A 14,637-nucleotide genomic window follows, 5' to 3' on the forward strand; every position below is an offset into this window, starting at 1 on the left:
TTTAGGCAGTTCTATCATTGGCTACAAAAAAGGTTTCATAAAAAACAAAACAAAATAAAAACAGGCAAGCAAAAAGGGAAAAACTACTGACAGAAAGCAATGAAATCCTATAAGTTACTGGGTTATCTCTCTGTATACATACAATAAGAGAATTCACTGAATAAGGCTTATACTGTAATGGGCTCATTATTGTAATTCTGTGGGAATACAAGGTGTATACCTATAAATAAAAATCAGAAAAGTATTGATAAACACTGGAGGAAGTGCATGATGATAGTGATACCTTTTCCTTAGTTTAAATTCAACCATCAAAAAAGAAAATCTAACTTCACTTTGAATCCTATGTACCTATCTTCCTGACCCTCAGTTCCATCCCTCAATACACAACATTACTGGTAGGGGCAAAAGTCTATTTACTAAACTTTAAAGTTAACAAGCAGCAAAAGGGAAGAGCTGCCACAGACACACAAACACATAGGGCTAGATCTACCTGTGTAAAGTCAGAAAGTCCCCACCTACTCCAGCAAAAAGGGTAACCTGTCACTTGATCTCCTCATGGGAAAAATGTCATAACTTTGTTCTTAGAAACAGTCCTTTAAAATGGTGCTGTGATTGTCCCCCTGAGATTCTTTCTTCATAACTAGCCCATTTTACAGATGAGAAAACTGAGACTCAAAGTTTAATTTCACTCCATCTCACAGAACAGTTGAAGAGTTTTGAGTTTTATCAAATGTACATATATGTGTGTAGGCATACACACACACATATACATATATAAATATTACCAAATTTCATGAGGACAAAGGAGAATGCCCAAATACCATCTAAGACAACTGGTGTAATGCAACATTCATTAAGTCACATCTACCTAAATCTGTCTTCAGTTTTAAAGATCTTTTTTTTTCCCTCTATGTTCAAACAGAAACGTGTATTATATTAATGAATACAAAAAAACTTTAAGAAAATGTAAGTATGAGTTCCACATGTGCTTTCAACCAAACATACGGTAACTTCAATGTTGCCAATCGGTTAAGAATATTCTGACACTCTTAGGAATTGTGAAATCTAAACTTCCTGAGTACTAAAATCAGTCAACCTTTGCAAGCAATTGCACTTAAAAAGCAACCTTTCTTTGCTTCCCCAGTTGGGATTACTCTGTGATATATAAAGACAGAGAGCCCCACATATAGACCTGAGTAGTATAAAGGGCTATTTGGAACCTGCAGCTTTTGCATTCAGAAAAATCTTCGCTTTAGGACTTTCTTTAGGCATTTCTCTTAAAAACGGTCTGGAAATCCTAAAGATATAACTTCAGGTCAATCTGATTTTTCACCAGTGTACTTGAGATTAATTTAAAATTAATAATGTCAAAGTCATTAATTATTCCTCTTCTTCACAAAAAGCAAATTTAGTGTTCCTAAAGTGTACCTGTTTTGTATGTGCATATTAATGCCAACTAATTCAAACATCTATACCCTTAACAACAATGGGAAGAAGACTATTATATCCCTAAGGCCTAATTAATACGGAAATCATGGGATCAATAAACCAGGTTAGGTATAATTTCATGAGGCTGAAAGCCTACTCATTAGAACAGAATTATAAACTTCAATAATTTAAGTAGGCCAGTGAATCATACAAATTTTTGTTTTATACCACAGACCTAAAGTAAAATTAATGGGCTAAAAGTTTTTAATTTACTATCTGGGGGATCAAAATTTGCTGTCTTCCAAACAAATTTAAGCTTTGCCAAAGCTAAATGATATTGAAGAGGAGGAGTAAAACAGAAGGTACATTATTAGCTGGGCACGTATTTTTTCAATCAGGTAACCAATATCTATTACCATTCCTTAAGTATCCCGTGTCCCCCCAGCCCTTGCTATTCCCTTAATTTTGTTCTCTTTATAAACTAACAACTAAGGGATTCTTACCATTAATAAATGAAATGACTACTTTTACAGACAATATGATTTTTCTTCCTTGGTATGAAAAAGGCTCCGATATGTCCATGTATATCCTCTCAATTTGCAGGTGCAGTGGTAAACACTGCTCTGTGAAGGTCTTCCAACCACAGTTGACCTTGCATGCTATTCACTCTCAGTTTCACTGTCCTCAGAAGAATCATCTCTGTCTTCACTTATCTGCATACCAGTGTTGAGAACCTTTCTAGAGCACACAACTTAAAAAAAATTACACATAATTCAGTAACTCAACGCTTATTGGTTATTTCATAGTAGGGAGCTCAGTCAATAGAACAATGTTTATTCTTTGGAATTTGAGCATGAACAATTTATGTGCTGAGTAATTAAATATTCTCTATTTATTTATAGATATATTTTATAAAGAAATGGTTTTTGATTGTTTTCCTCAAGAAAAATCTTTTCTGTGCATAGTTTCATGTGTTCAAAACCTAAGAGTCAGTTAATGTCATGCCAATAATGTAACAAATCATTTCCTATCACTATGCTTATTAGTACATAATTCCTTAAAGAAAAAAAAATGTAAGTCAGCAAGCTAAAGGAACAATAAAGTTCACAGTATAGACAAGCAATGGCAACACTTCTCAATCCAAAACTAACATGTCAAGAGTTGGTTGTCCTGTACTCTTCAATTCCTTAGTCCCGGTTTCTATTTTTGTCTGAATTCAGCTGATTAGTTTCTAGTTTATAAGCCATCACAACCGGCCTTCTCCACATGTAGCATTATTTTTTAGACTAAATAACTATATATTTATGACAGGCCATAGAATACAACTTATCTGTACACAAATCTGGATATGCTACAGATTAAACAAAGCATGATTCTCAAGCATTATTATTTTAAGAAGCCTGCTAAGAGCTTTTTTAGCAGCTCATAACATGGTTCTCAAACTAGTTACTCAACACAGCACTGGAAAAAAAAAGTCTCACTACAGGGAACTAAACAAACTTTCATTTGAGCAACAACGGAAGTGAAAAGTCCATAGTACAGTAGGCACGACACAGGTTCAAATTACAAGCCTAGTCCCAACTAGCTATGTAGCCATGGATAAACAATTTTCATCATTTGTAAAATGGAGACTATCACCTGCACTAATTTATCTGGCAGGTCTGTTGAGAGGAAAACAAAGTGTTGTACAAATCTGGGATATTCTTCAAAAGGAAAAAAAATCACTCAAATTGTTAAAATCATGTAATGCATAGGAATTAAGAAAGGTACACGATTCCACTCTGGCTAAAAGACTCAACATCTACTTGGCTAACAGAAAAAATATGTGGGATAAAATTAATGTGAATTCTAACTCTTAAATGAATTGTTATAAAAGTAAAATGTCTCAGAGAGGTTTAAACTCCTAAAGGACCATACATATCTACATGTGATTATCTGCAGCCATAATTCCTGAGCGCGGCTCACTCCCCGTTGCTGCTTTTGCTTTAGTCTCCCTCTTCCGGGCTTTGAACATACAGCCCTATCTAATGAGTGCTTTGTTTTCCTCTTTAAAACTTTTCTCCTTGTTTCTAATAACATAATCTTACCATTAGAAAAGGGGCTTATATCTTCACATTCCTCCCAATGATCGAAATCGAAAGACACATTAGGATTCTGTTAAATATAAAATATAACATTAACTGAGAAAACAGGATAAATACACCTATATATACACCAAGGATATTAAGACTCAAAAATCATTAAAATCTATTACCCTTTTCTTGAGTAAATTGTGCCAAGATTCTTTTTTCTCTTTTACAAGAGTGACTATAGGTTCTTCATTCTTAATTAGACATTTGGATTCTTCTTTTAATATACTTCCATGTAGGTCCATATCGGCCAAGTAAAATTTATCTCCTACCCAAGCACTAAATTAAAATAAGTAAAGTTAGCCTTTTTAACCTAGTTAAGTGGTTCTAGTTTTTTTTTTTTGGCTAAAATATATATAGGCCTACCTGAAAACCACCCTTTCTCTAAAAAATCTACATTTCTGATCTTTTACATTTCTTAGCCTTATCTTCACAATTACAACATCTTCTTTTTGAAACCATTTTATCTCTGGGTGGAAACTATGAGAGAGAGAGAGAGACCCCAATTAATCAATTAACCAACAAAATTTTTTAAATACCTATTATATTGTAAGCGCTGTTTCAGCCAAAAAGCAAAACAGTCCCTGACCTCCAGGAGCTTACATGTACACATATAAGTGTGCACAAAAATAAATACAAGGTAGTTTTTTATTTGAAGGGGGCACTGCAGTTGTGGGGAGGGATCAAGAAGCACCACATGTAGAAGGGGGCATGTGAGCTAAGTTTTTAAGAAAACCAGAGATTCTAAGAGGCAGAAGGGAGAGGAGAGTGTATTCCAAGACAACCTGTGTGAAAGTTTCTTCCATTAAGAGATCACTGATGACTTTGGAGACATCGGGTTCAGGCAAGTGACAGGCTGGAAGCCATAGTGTGGAGGGTGGCTATACAAGTAGAAGAAGAAAAAGTAAAGACAGCTTTTTCTAAGAATCTGGCTGTGAAAGGGATATATAGGAATGATAGCTTGAGATAAATGGAAGCATCTACTGAGGATTTTTTAAGGAAGAGGAGATGTAGACATTTTTTTTAAGTAGGAAAGAAAGCAACAAATGGAGAGAACTGAAGAAAGAATTGTGGGGGTGATCCGACAGACAATATGGGAAGGGACTGGTCCCATGGTATAAGGTATTGTTTGTGGTGAGAAAGGTCAGGCTAGGGTCAGAGTACAAAAGAGGAACACGGGATCATGCCAAGTTGTTTTAAGGTGGAGAGAAAAGGGAGCTCACAATGAATGGTTTCCATTTTCTCAGTTAAATATTAAGTGAGACCCTAAGAGGAGAGCACATGAGAAAGGAGTGGCGTTTGAGGCTAGATGAGAGAGATAATCAGAGAGAAACAGAAGAGCTGCCTTGCTCCAGTAGCAGTATATTTATGTTAAAGCTACCTAAGTAAATGCTTATTTGTTAAAGAAAATCCCTTTTGAATTATGGAGTCATACCTTTTCTGCTGTTGCTGTGTTGTTTCTTTAATGTAATTATCTCCACTATTTTCTGATATCACTTCTATGGAATGAAAAAAAGTCCAGGATAAACTTATCATTGACCATACTTTTCACTCTAGAGTGTGAATTTCGTTACCCTATTATTTACCTAAGTGCGATGCAACTGACAACTTTCAGCCAGGCTAAAGACAATGAAATGAAGAGACAAACATTTCCTGATGACTCAGGCCTGCTTCATGGGTTAAGTATCAATATTCCTATTATAGTGAAAATTAAAATCCATTCATGAAAAAAATCCTTAAGAGTTTGAAGCAGCAGCATGACGTAGTGAAAAGAGCCTGGCTGAGTCCAGGGCAGTTCAAATCCCACTTCAGATATGAGACATGTGACCATGAGCAAGTCTTTTACCTTCCCTTAGGTTCATTTCTTCCTTTGTCAAATAGTGAGAATAACTAAGTAGTTGCATGATTGGTATGTTTGGAGGGTCAAATAAGGTAATACTTGAAAAATGCTACAGAGATGCTATTAAAATGCAATAAAACCACTGTCATTCCAAGACTCTTTGGTCCAGTCATGATATCAAAAGGAAAACTGATTAAATATTAAAGTTCACATTCCTTTGTATAATGTCTTTAAAAGATATAACAGAAATACTAGTCGTGTTTTTCAAAAAGCAGTATATTTGAGACAAGAAAATCAAATGCTTGTTTCATAAGTACTTACCAGACTTTTGATATTCTATATTCACTCGTAAGGAAATATTGTTTTCTGAAATTCTGTCATCATCTGATATTGAGGTTTGCAGGTCACTCGTCTCCTCTCTCCCTTTGTTGGGTGTCAGAGGAGGTACTCTAAATAGAACACACAGCCATTACTACCATGTAAATGTTTACCAAAGGTTAATACACATTTTTAAAAAGGCATTCGGATAAAAAACCACAGAGATAACATGCTATAAAAGTCCAAATTGAACAAGATGACCCATGACGTTTATTAGCCATTATTATAATATAAAATGTAATCCTTTTAACAATTCTTTCCTTAACTAAATTGGATATAATTTTAATTTGTGAAGCCTAGACTAACAGAAAATTATTATCAAACTGAACCTTTTCCAATATCCTACTGTTCACAATAAAAAGGAAAATAATAACTGGCATAAACTCATTTCTGCAAATGGGTAGAGGCCTAGAAATTTATCCAAATCCCTTGAAGCTGGACACATGTATCCTACACAGTTTCTATCACATCACTGCCTTGCAAAAATATATATATTGTAAAAAAGCTCAATGAATACTATATTTTATTATGGAAACCTACTCAAACCACTTACAAAGTTTCACAGTAGGAACTCTGTAGTCTTCTACATCAGTTCAGACTAATATTAATTCTGTTTCATCCTTCAGCTAAAAAGTACTGACCCTATGAGAATCATAGATCATAGGGCTGTGGATTTAGAGCTGAAAGAGGCCTCAGATGTCATCTAGTACAAGTCTCCTTTTTCATATGAAGAAACTTAAGCCCACAGTGATGAAATGACTAGCTTTTGTCAGAAGTGGGCAAATACAGAGCGCCTTGCCAAGGTTCCCCAGGAAGGTGGCAGAGCTAGGATTCAAACCCAGGGCCCCTGTGTTTCAAACAACAAATACACAGAGAAAGATGAAATGTTAACTCACATGGTTTGGAATGTGCTCTCTTGAAGAGCTACCATTTTACTTTGTTGGCATAACTTTTTAAGTTGGTCTATATGTTCTGGATTATCAGCACCCATTCCCATTGATAAAATTTCAGCTCGAACATTATATTCAATTACAGAAGTTTTCAAATCTGAAAGCTTGGTGAGATGGACCTCGAGTTAGAAAGACAAAATAAAAGTACATTTCAGAATCATGATTTTTAAAAACATTTTCAATTACTTTAGTATACTTTCTGATTTTAACTGAAATGACTTCTATAATAGAATACATTCACCAAAGACAACGCCGTAAGTAAATCCTCATTCAGAAAGTATAAGAGATTTCAGATAGACAAATTTATATAGCTGTTGCCCACTTCTCTCAAAAACTCTCCTTTTTGATCCCCTTTCAATTTTTCTGATTGTATCACAGAGAAAACTATAATTAGTTTCCAATAGTTTTGATAGTTTGTTCACACACTAGATATCCTACTTTTTAACCAGGCAAGTGTGTGCTCTAATTCTGGACCCTCTGGAAGCAGCAGTAATAGATAAAGATGGATGTAGGCTAGAAAGTAGTACCAGGAAACAGAAGAAATAACATTAGAATCCCTGAATCTATGGGAATTTGTTTTTTCTATATCTCAAATGTAAAACAAAACATAATATAAAAGTCTTGAGAACAATTTCCTATTTCTACATTATTTGAAGGACAAAAATCCTAAGATTCACATATTTCAATGGTTTCTAGTGCAGTATGATTTTCTATAGTTTGACCCCAAAGAATAGGCTTGTAAATAAGCCTGGATAAGAAGGCCTGACCTAAGTTTATTTAAGGAAGAGAAAGTCTTTCCTCAAACACCAGTGAGCACAATGTACACTGATGTCTGACCTAAGAACAAAATCAGGGGCACAGGAGGCAACAGCCTTTATAGTTTCTTAAGTAAAAGTTATTTGGGAGTCTGTATTAGATGGCAGCTACTGACTCTTCATAAACAATTTTTGACTGAAATTTTGACTGACAGTCCATATGAATAGTGAAGGAGTAGATGGAGAGAAGGCATTCTCCCCTTTGCAGTCCTAATGGGTATACTGTTACGCACCTGAAACCTATAAAGAGAAATGGGGCAGGGAGGGGAGAGAATTTGCTATATTTCTCTTAAAATCAATTAATCAGCACACAGGAACTAAGCATCTTTTAGACCCAAAGGGTCAAATGAAACATTTGTAAAGCATTTTACAACCTTAAAGTGCTATATAAATTAGTTATTACTATTGTCACACTAAAGATAAATGATCACTCTAAAGTTGGTACATATAAAAGCTACAAGGTAGAAAACAATGGGCTGAAGATGGAGTGTGTGTGCCAAAGATCATCTCCAGGAGTGTGCTTTTTAGGAAGATATTTTTAAAACTCCACCTTCTGATCATTTGCTTTATCATTTAGATTTTTGCCCAAAAGACATGGGTATAAAAGAAGAATCCACCAAAACTGAAGTTATATTCTGGTTCATAAAGGTTCATCTTTTGGGAGAATATTGATTTTTGGTTCCCTTAAAAATACTGATTATATTCCTTATAAGAAATTGGCACACTTACCATTGGATCAACCCAAACTGTATTTCCCAAAGATAGAACTACTTTTGCCTCATGAAGTTTTTCTATAATTTTATGATGAATATATCTAGTAACCTGAAAAATGTAAAGGTTATTTTGTTACACATTACTTGAAAAATTGATTTATAATAAGCAATCGCTATAAAAATCCATATATTATTAAAAGCAATATTATACATGTTCTGCTTAAGATTAAAGTCAGTTCCACTCAGGAGATATAAAAAGAAGTAAAAAAGCACTGCTTATGGAGAAAGAATTCCTGGATTCGAATTCCACCTCTGACACCACCTTGGGTGACCATAGGCAAGTCATTTAACCTTCATTGGGCCTCAGCTTCCTCATTTCTAAAATGTGAGGATTAGACCAGATAGCATCTGAGTTCTCTTAGAGCTCAAGAACTATGATGACATTATCATTATCAGCTAAATAGCATCACTGCCATTTACAAGAGAAAATGTGGCAGATGAAGTGACTTTCTTCACAATTACACTGCTGCTTTAGCTGTACAAGGGGGAACTAGCACTCATAGGTCATATGTTGCAAATACAGTATTCACTGCTTCTGCTGGATCACATTCTCCCTTTCTTTTCAAGCAGAATGCTAATAAGAGAGCCAAATCACACTGTTGTCAACATTTGTTTCTGTGCTAATAACTGCCAAGATTCAACATCCTGCCAAAATGGCTGCCAGAGCAAAAGCAGATTTTCAACACGAGGTTTATTTTGTTTTAAGGTTCAGGATATCAATAGTTCTGTACAAGGAAACATAGAACATATAACCAGACAATAAAGCCAGCCCAATTCTGTACTGAATGGACATACTTAAAATAAAGAAGAGCAGTGAAAGAGGATGGTAGAAACAGGTCAGGTCCATTGGCGCACCCCACCAGCAGATGGAATTTTACATCCTGAGACAGTAAAGTCTGGTGGGTTTTTATATGGTTCTTATCTGTGTTAAGCAGGACCAGGTATTGATTGAGGAGAGGGGGCCAGAAGCTTGGACATGGAGACTTATTCACAGTAGGAGAAGAAAGGAGAGAGGACACTCCTGGAGAAATAGCAGCTAGCTGAGACTGAAACTGTCTGCCAGTGGAAAAAGGTCTTTTGGTTCTCATTGCCCATCTTATTCAGACAGTGTGACACAGGGGATTCCTTGGTGCTTCATTTAGTCAAGTGGAGAAGCTACTGGGGTCTTTAGAGAAGACCACACAGCTCTCACACAGACAGAAAGCTGAATTTGTCCCAGCCCAAAGTAATTATCAAGAAATTAATGGCACACTGGACCAAACTGAGCATTCTAATGATTCAAACTTATGTCAATCACAAAGTACAGTACAGCAAGCACTGTACCCTGGAGCTACACAAAAAGTCACCAGAAGTCCTAAGCACTAAGAAAGGAAGTTGCCAACAAAACCAGAGCCCATCCACAAAGGCAAACAAGCTGGTGCTTTCGCAGCAGGAACAGAGAAGATAAAGGGATGGTTTCAGGAAAATCTGGGAAAACTTATATGAACTGATGCAAAGTAAAGTGAGTAGAACCAGAAGAACACCACACAGTAACAGCAATATTGTGATGATGATCAGCTATGAAAGACTTAGCAACTCTCATCAACACAATGATTCACAATTCCAAAAAATTCATGATGAGAAATGCTATACACCTCCAGACAGATTTAGGGACTGGTTGAATGACCAGAACTGAAGAGTAGTTATTAATAAGTTGGCGTCAACATGGAATGAGGCCTCCAATGGACACTGGACCTGAGGTCTGTCCTTGGCCTGTGCTGGTGAATATTTTTAGCACTGATTTGAAAAAAAAAGCACAGTTGGAATGCTTTTTGGTTTTACAGGTTTCACAAAATCAAAGAATAGATGGTACATATCTGGCACAAAAGAAGTTTTTATTTTAGGGCAGGGTTGCAGAAGGAAGAGCAGTAAAGAATTGCAGTTTATCACCTTTAAATATCAAACTATTTTTATTTTACCCATGGAAATCCTCCCAAGATCACTTGTAAAAAATTATATTTAAATAAATTAAAATTAGCTACCTTCCCATCCCTTAAGGGGCACACAACAAAATTTAGCATTCTAATGATTCAAACTTATCATATTAGCTCCAAAGTACAATACAGTTACTGTACATTGCTGTTACATTGATGAGATGTGGGAATGACAGCTCTTCTGCTCTCTGCTGAGACCTTTTATAAAAAATGAATTCAGAGATGTTTTCTGTATGGCAGAGGTTGCCAAAAATCTGAGTGACAGTTAACTGGCATTTTATTCTGTATATAAAAGCATGAGTCCTTTTAATTCCATAGGAATGGGATAATTGACAAAGCACTTCATCAAAAATCACTCTGAATTAAATCAGCTTAGAAAAAATGGAATTTCATACACATTCAGCTCCAAAATTTATTCAAACATAAGACTCCAAACATTACTTTTACATTTCAAAAATATGGTTACTATACCAAATTACTAAGTACCTGTATTTAGAGAACTTTAAAAATGTAAAAACATGAAAGCATAGGAACTTACCTTTGGGTTCCATTCAATTTCATTGTCAATAGGTTTCACTCTACAAACAATAAATTCTACAGCTTGAGGAGGTAGATTTTGGAATCTCTGGGGTAGATGAAGCAGCTGATGATTTTTAGCATCACTAGTCCTGCCATCATCTATAAATTTTATGTGAACATTAAAAAAGACACAGTTTTCCTCTTTTTGGCTTATTTCCAAAACTTGAACCCTATAAAACAGAGTAGCCGAATATGTTTCATTCTAAAATTAAATAACATTTGCCCTAACTTAAATGATGAGAATAAAAAAATTCTTGAATTTTGCAAATTTAATCAATATTTTCAAGTATGTTAAAAGAAAAAACTCACTAAGTACCTTCTAATTACACTTTATATATTAACATTTAAGGCAAACTCACAATAAAGTCTGAAAAGTCCTTATACTAAGATACAATTAATATGAAGGTACTATTAAGCTTTCAGTGTACTTCATTATTCCTGAATTATTATTTCCAAGTACATACTAGAATCCAAGTTGCATTGAATATAGCAACCACCTAATTAAGATCCATCAATAACACTCAGTCATTATAGAAAACTGCCAATGACTCCAATGTCTAACGACCTTCTCTTAAAGGTAACCTTGCATTTTATATGCTTCAGATATTTTTGAATTTTTTGAATGCAGAAGAAAACAGTAGTGTTTCTCTCTGAGTTGTAAAGGAAGACAGGGCAGTCTTCATAAGACTAATTTGCTATCACAGGAATTCTTACAAAGTTTCTTGCTTTTTCAACACTTGCCAATGCCTTGCTCTTAGAACAGAAATTGAATAATATCACCTTTGCTTCTGGAAGGGGCATAATGATCCACTACCCCATGGCTCCACCCACCATTCCTACAACCACTTGGACCAAAATTCCTTTTCTGAGACACCATTCCCCTATGGACTGTCTCTTTCTAAAAAGGGACAGGCAACATCTCTCTCACTTTTGCATTTGTGTTCTCAGAGCCTACTACATAGTAACACACCCAATAAAGGCTTTTTCATTCATTCAACGTGCAGTCATCCAGTATAGGAAGGACAGTCTCACATTTGTTATCCCAGTGCCTAGGTCACAGGGGTAGGGAACTTGAGGCCTCCAGACCACATGTAGCTTTCTAGGTCCCCAAATGCAGCACTTTGACTGACTCCAAGCTGCATTTGAGGACCTAGAGGGCCACATGTGGTCTGGAGGCTGCAGGTTCCCCACCCCTGGCTAGGACATAATAATGCACTTATATGCTTTTTCATTCACTCCTTTCTATACTGAATTCAACAGCATTATAGTTGTGATAATGCAGTTACCCAGTATAGTTTAAACCTCAGTTCAAATTTACCACATGCTTTTATATTTCTCTGGATAAAACAAATTGGAATCTTACCTGTGAAAAACTGCTTTTTCATATAGTCCATACAATGCAAACTTCTCAACTTTTTCAGCGGACATTTTATTACTGGATTCCTTAAAATACTCCTTCATTTCCATATTAAGAGCTGCATACAGATCCTTGTGTTTATCAACTATGCGCCCAAAATAGTTTGTTGCATTCACAATATAGAAAGGTATTATCTGAAAGCATAACAAGTATTTCAAAAGATCTGAGACTTCCCTAGTGTGGCCCCTCCCTCTACCAATTAAAGTCACAATCCCTCTAAGCCTCAAGTAGATGATTTCATGAGTTGTTCCTCATAAAATCATGGGTGCCCCTCTGCATGTAAAAATCAGTTGGTGGCCAGCCTTCTGGTGATGAGCATCTTTAAGCATAGCTAGCCTAGTCTTTGAATGACAGATACAGAGTCCATTATCAGGTATGTAGCTATATATTTAAGTGTTAAGTGGAAAATTGGGTAATCTCTTTTTTTTTTTTGAGACAATCAGTGTTAAGTGACTTACCCAGGATCACACACCTAGCAAGCATTTGAGGCCAGATTTGAACACAGGTCCTCCTGACTTCAGGGCCACTGCTCTATCCACTGTGCCACCTAGCTACTCCAAAAATTGGATAATTCTAAGCAAATGATGTATGAGAGTTTAAATCATATACAGAAACTAACACCTTTATAGACTCTACTTAACTGCTGAGACAGTGTGACTGGTGCATTTAAGCTTAACTAAGGGATTACCCAAATAAACAAAACCCTCCACACTGTATTCACAAACAATAAAAAGGTTCTTTAAAAAGTTCACTGGAAGATTTATGTCAATTGATTTCATTCTCAGATGACAAAATCCTTTTTAAAAAAAAGTCAAGAATGAAACCTTACAGCCTTAGATGTCTATTCACAGCAAGAAGCAGTAAACGTCAACAAAAGAAGATAAATTTGACCTCTGAAGTTTCATTGAGATCAGAGGGATGGGACCCTTTCATATAGCTACGCGGAAGTACACTTTAAGCAGAGAAAACAGTATAAAAGAGACAGTATAGTAATGCATATAAAGAAGAAACTTACATGCAGAAATAATCAGAGCAGAAGGCAGAATGGAAACTACTTGGAGGAAGAGCAGTAAAGGCAGAAAATTAAAGCATACTGTCATTGGAATACAAACCACCTGGACAGAAAGAGTAGGCAGTCAACTCCCTGAGCTCAGGGGCCACCTTTCTTCTTGTTTTTGTATCTTCAGGACCAGATACTACCTTGCACAAAATGGAGGTGCTTTAATAAGTCAATTAGCCAGGATTTGGTGGGTGCATACTATGCGGCAGACATTATGTTTATTGCTAGATGAATGCTTATTGAGTTGAGTTCTAGGAACAGATCACAAACCTGGTACCAAGTCATGACAAGAGAGATTAGAAGCTTGCCATAAAAATTTTGGTTAGCTATCAAAATCGTGGAAGACATAATGACAAGAACTGTTATTCTGTACCTGATTCTTACTGACAATGGGAGAGGCAGAGATGATGGAAATGAGATGAGGCAGAGTGGAAACTCTTGGCTAGCTACTAGATGGCCTCTATGATCCCATTCATGGCTGATTCAGACAGTCACTCTTTGATTTTATGACTACAAATCCCTTTCTATCACCTTTACCTATAGATTCATCTAATACATATCTGAAAAGAAAAATTTTCCTCACATTATATAAAATATATTACTGTTTAAATTCTCTTTTAAACTTCATTATAAATTGAAGCACTAGCAATCCAAACAAAACAAAACCACATACTAAGTCACAAACTCCAAACTTCTTCAGTTAGTGCACTAACAACTTATATGCCTGCCTTTCTTTACTCTTCTCATCTCCTCCTCTTCTGGGCACATTTTCTGATTTTGCTGCCCTTTTTTTTTATAGCCAGTGGATATGCTCTGGTTCAGCCTCTGCTCTGCATCCTGTTCTCCTAGCCTTCCCATTTCTCTTTGGACTTTCTCCTGGTACAGCACCCTTTTACTGCTTTGGCGTACTGTGGTTTCTTCAGTTATTCCCCTAAACTCTGGACATGTAAATTGTTTCTATGCTTTTACTAAAAATATATTTATGTAAATATAAGTTATTACTTCTTCCTCCAAAAAAAATCTGTGGGAAGGTGAAGAGAGGTAGAAGTGACCACTGTGGCTTCAAATGTTTGACAAGGAAGAAATCTGGGCTGAATCTAACATACTCTAAGGTTCTGAGAGGTTTATAAGAGAAAAAGTGAATTCTAAGTCAGCCCCAATCAATTTGTATTTTACTTCTAGTTTTCTGTCATTAAGAACCATTTGAGACTGAAAACAACAGAAAAAAAATGAATAATAGTGCATTAAATCCCAAAACAAAGGGTAAGAGGGCAGTGAGCTGCCCTTGGTGAGTC

At 35.8% G+C, this 14,637-nt stretch overlaps 1 protein-coding gene across 1 annotated transcript in view; it reads right to left on the reverse strand.

Annotated features, from left to right (window-relative positions):
- Nucleotides 1-1,964: 1,964 nt before the first annotated feature.
- Nucleotides 1,965-14,637, reverse strand: part of TDRD12 (tudor domain containing 12) — a 74,328-nt gene continuing 61,655 nt past the window's right edge. The window contains exons 22-31 of the mRNA XM_036750669.1: nucleotides 12,229-12,416; nucleotides 10,825-11,035; nucleotides 8,270-8,362; nucleotides 6,672-6,844; nucleotides 5,719-5,846; nucleotides 4,993-5,056; nucleotides 3,924-4,037; nucleotides 3,683-3,836; nucleotides 3,516-3,582; nucleotides 1,965-2,179 (exon numbers count right to left, since the gene is read on the reverse strand). Of these exons, the coding sequence (XP_036606564.1) occupies nucleotides 2,088-2,179; nucleotides 3,516-3,582; nucleotides 3,683-3,836; nucleotides 3,924-4,037; nucleotides 4,993-5,056; nucleotides 5,719-5,846; nucleotides 6,672-6,844; nucleotides 8,270-8,362; nucleotides 10,825-11,035; nucleotides 12,229-12,416 (1,284 nt within the window). The 3' untranslated portion in view covers nucleotides 1,965-2,087. The remainder of the gene's footprint in view (nucleotides 2,180-3,515; nucleotides 3,583-3,682; nucleotides 3,837-3,923; nucleotides 4,038-4,992; nucleotides 5,057-5,718; nucleotides 5,847-6,671; nucleotides 6,845-8,269; nucleotides 8,363-10,824; nucleotides 11,036-12,228; nucleotides 12,417-14,637) is intronic.

This window comes from Trichosurus vulpecula, chromosome 3 (assembly GCF_011100635.1).
Source record: "Trichosurus vulpecula isolate mTriVul1 chromosome 3, mTriVul1.pri, whole genome shotgun sequence".
Classification (NCBI taxonomy): Eukaryota; Metazoa; Chordata; class Mammalia; order Diprotodontia; family Phalangeridae; genus Trichosurus; species Trichosurus vulpecula.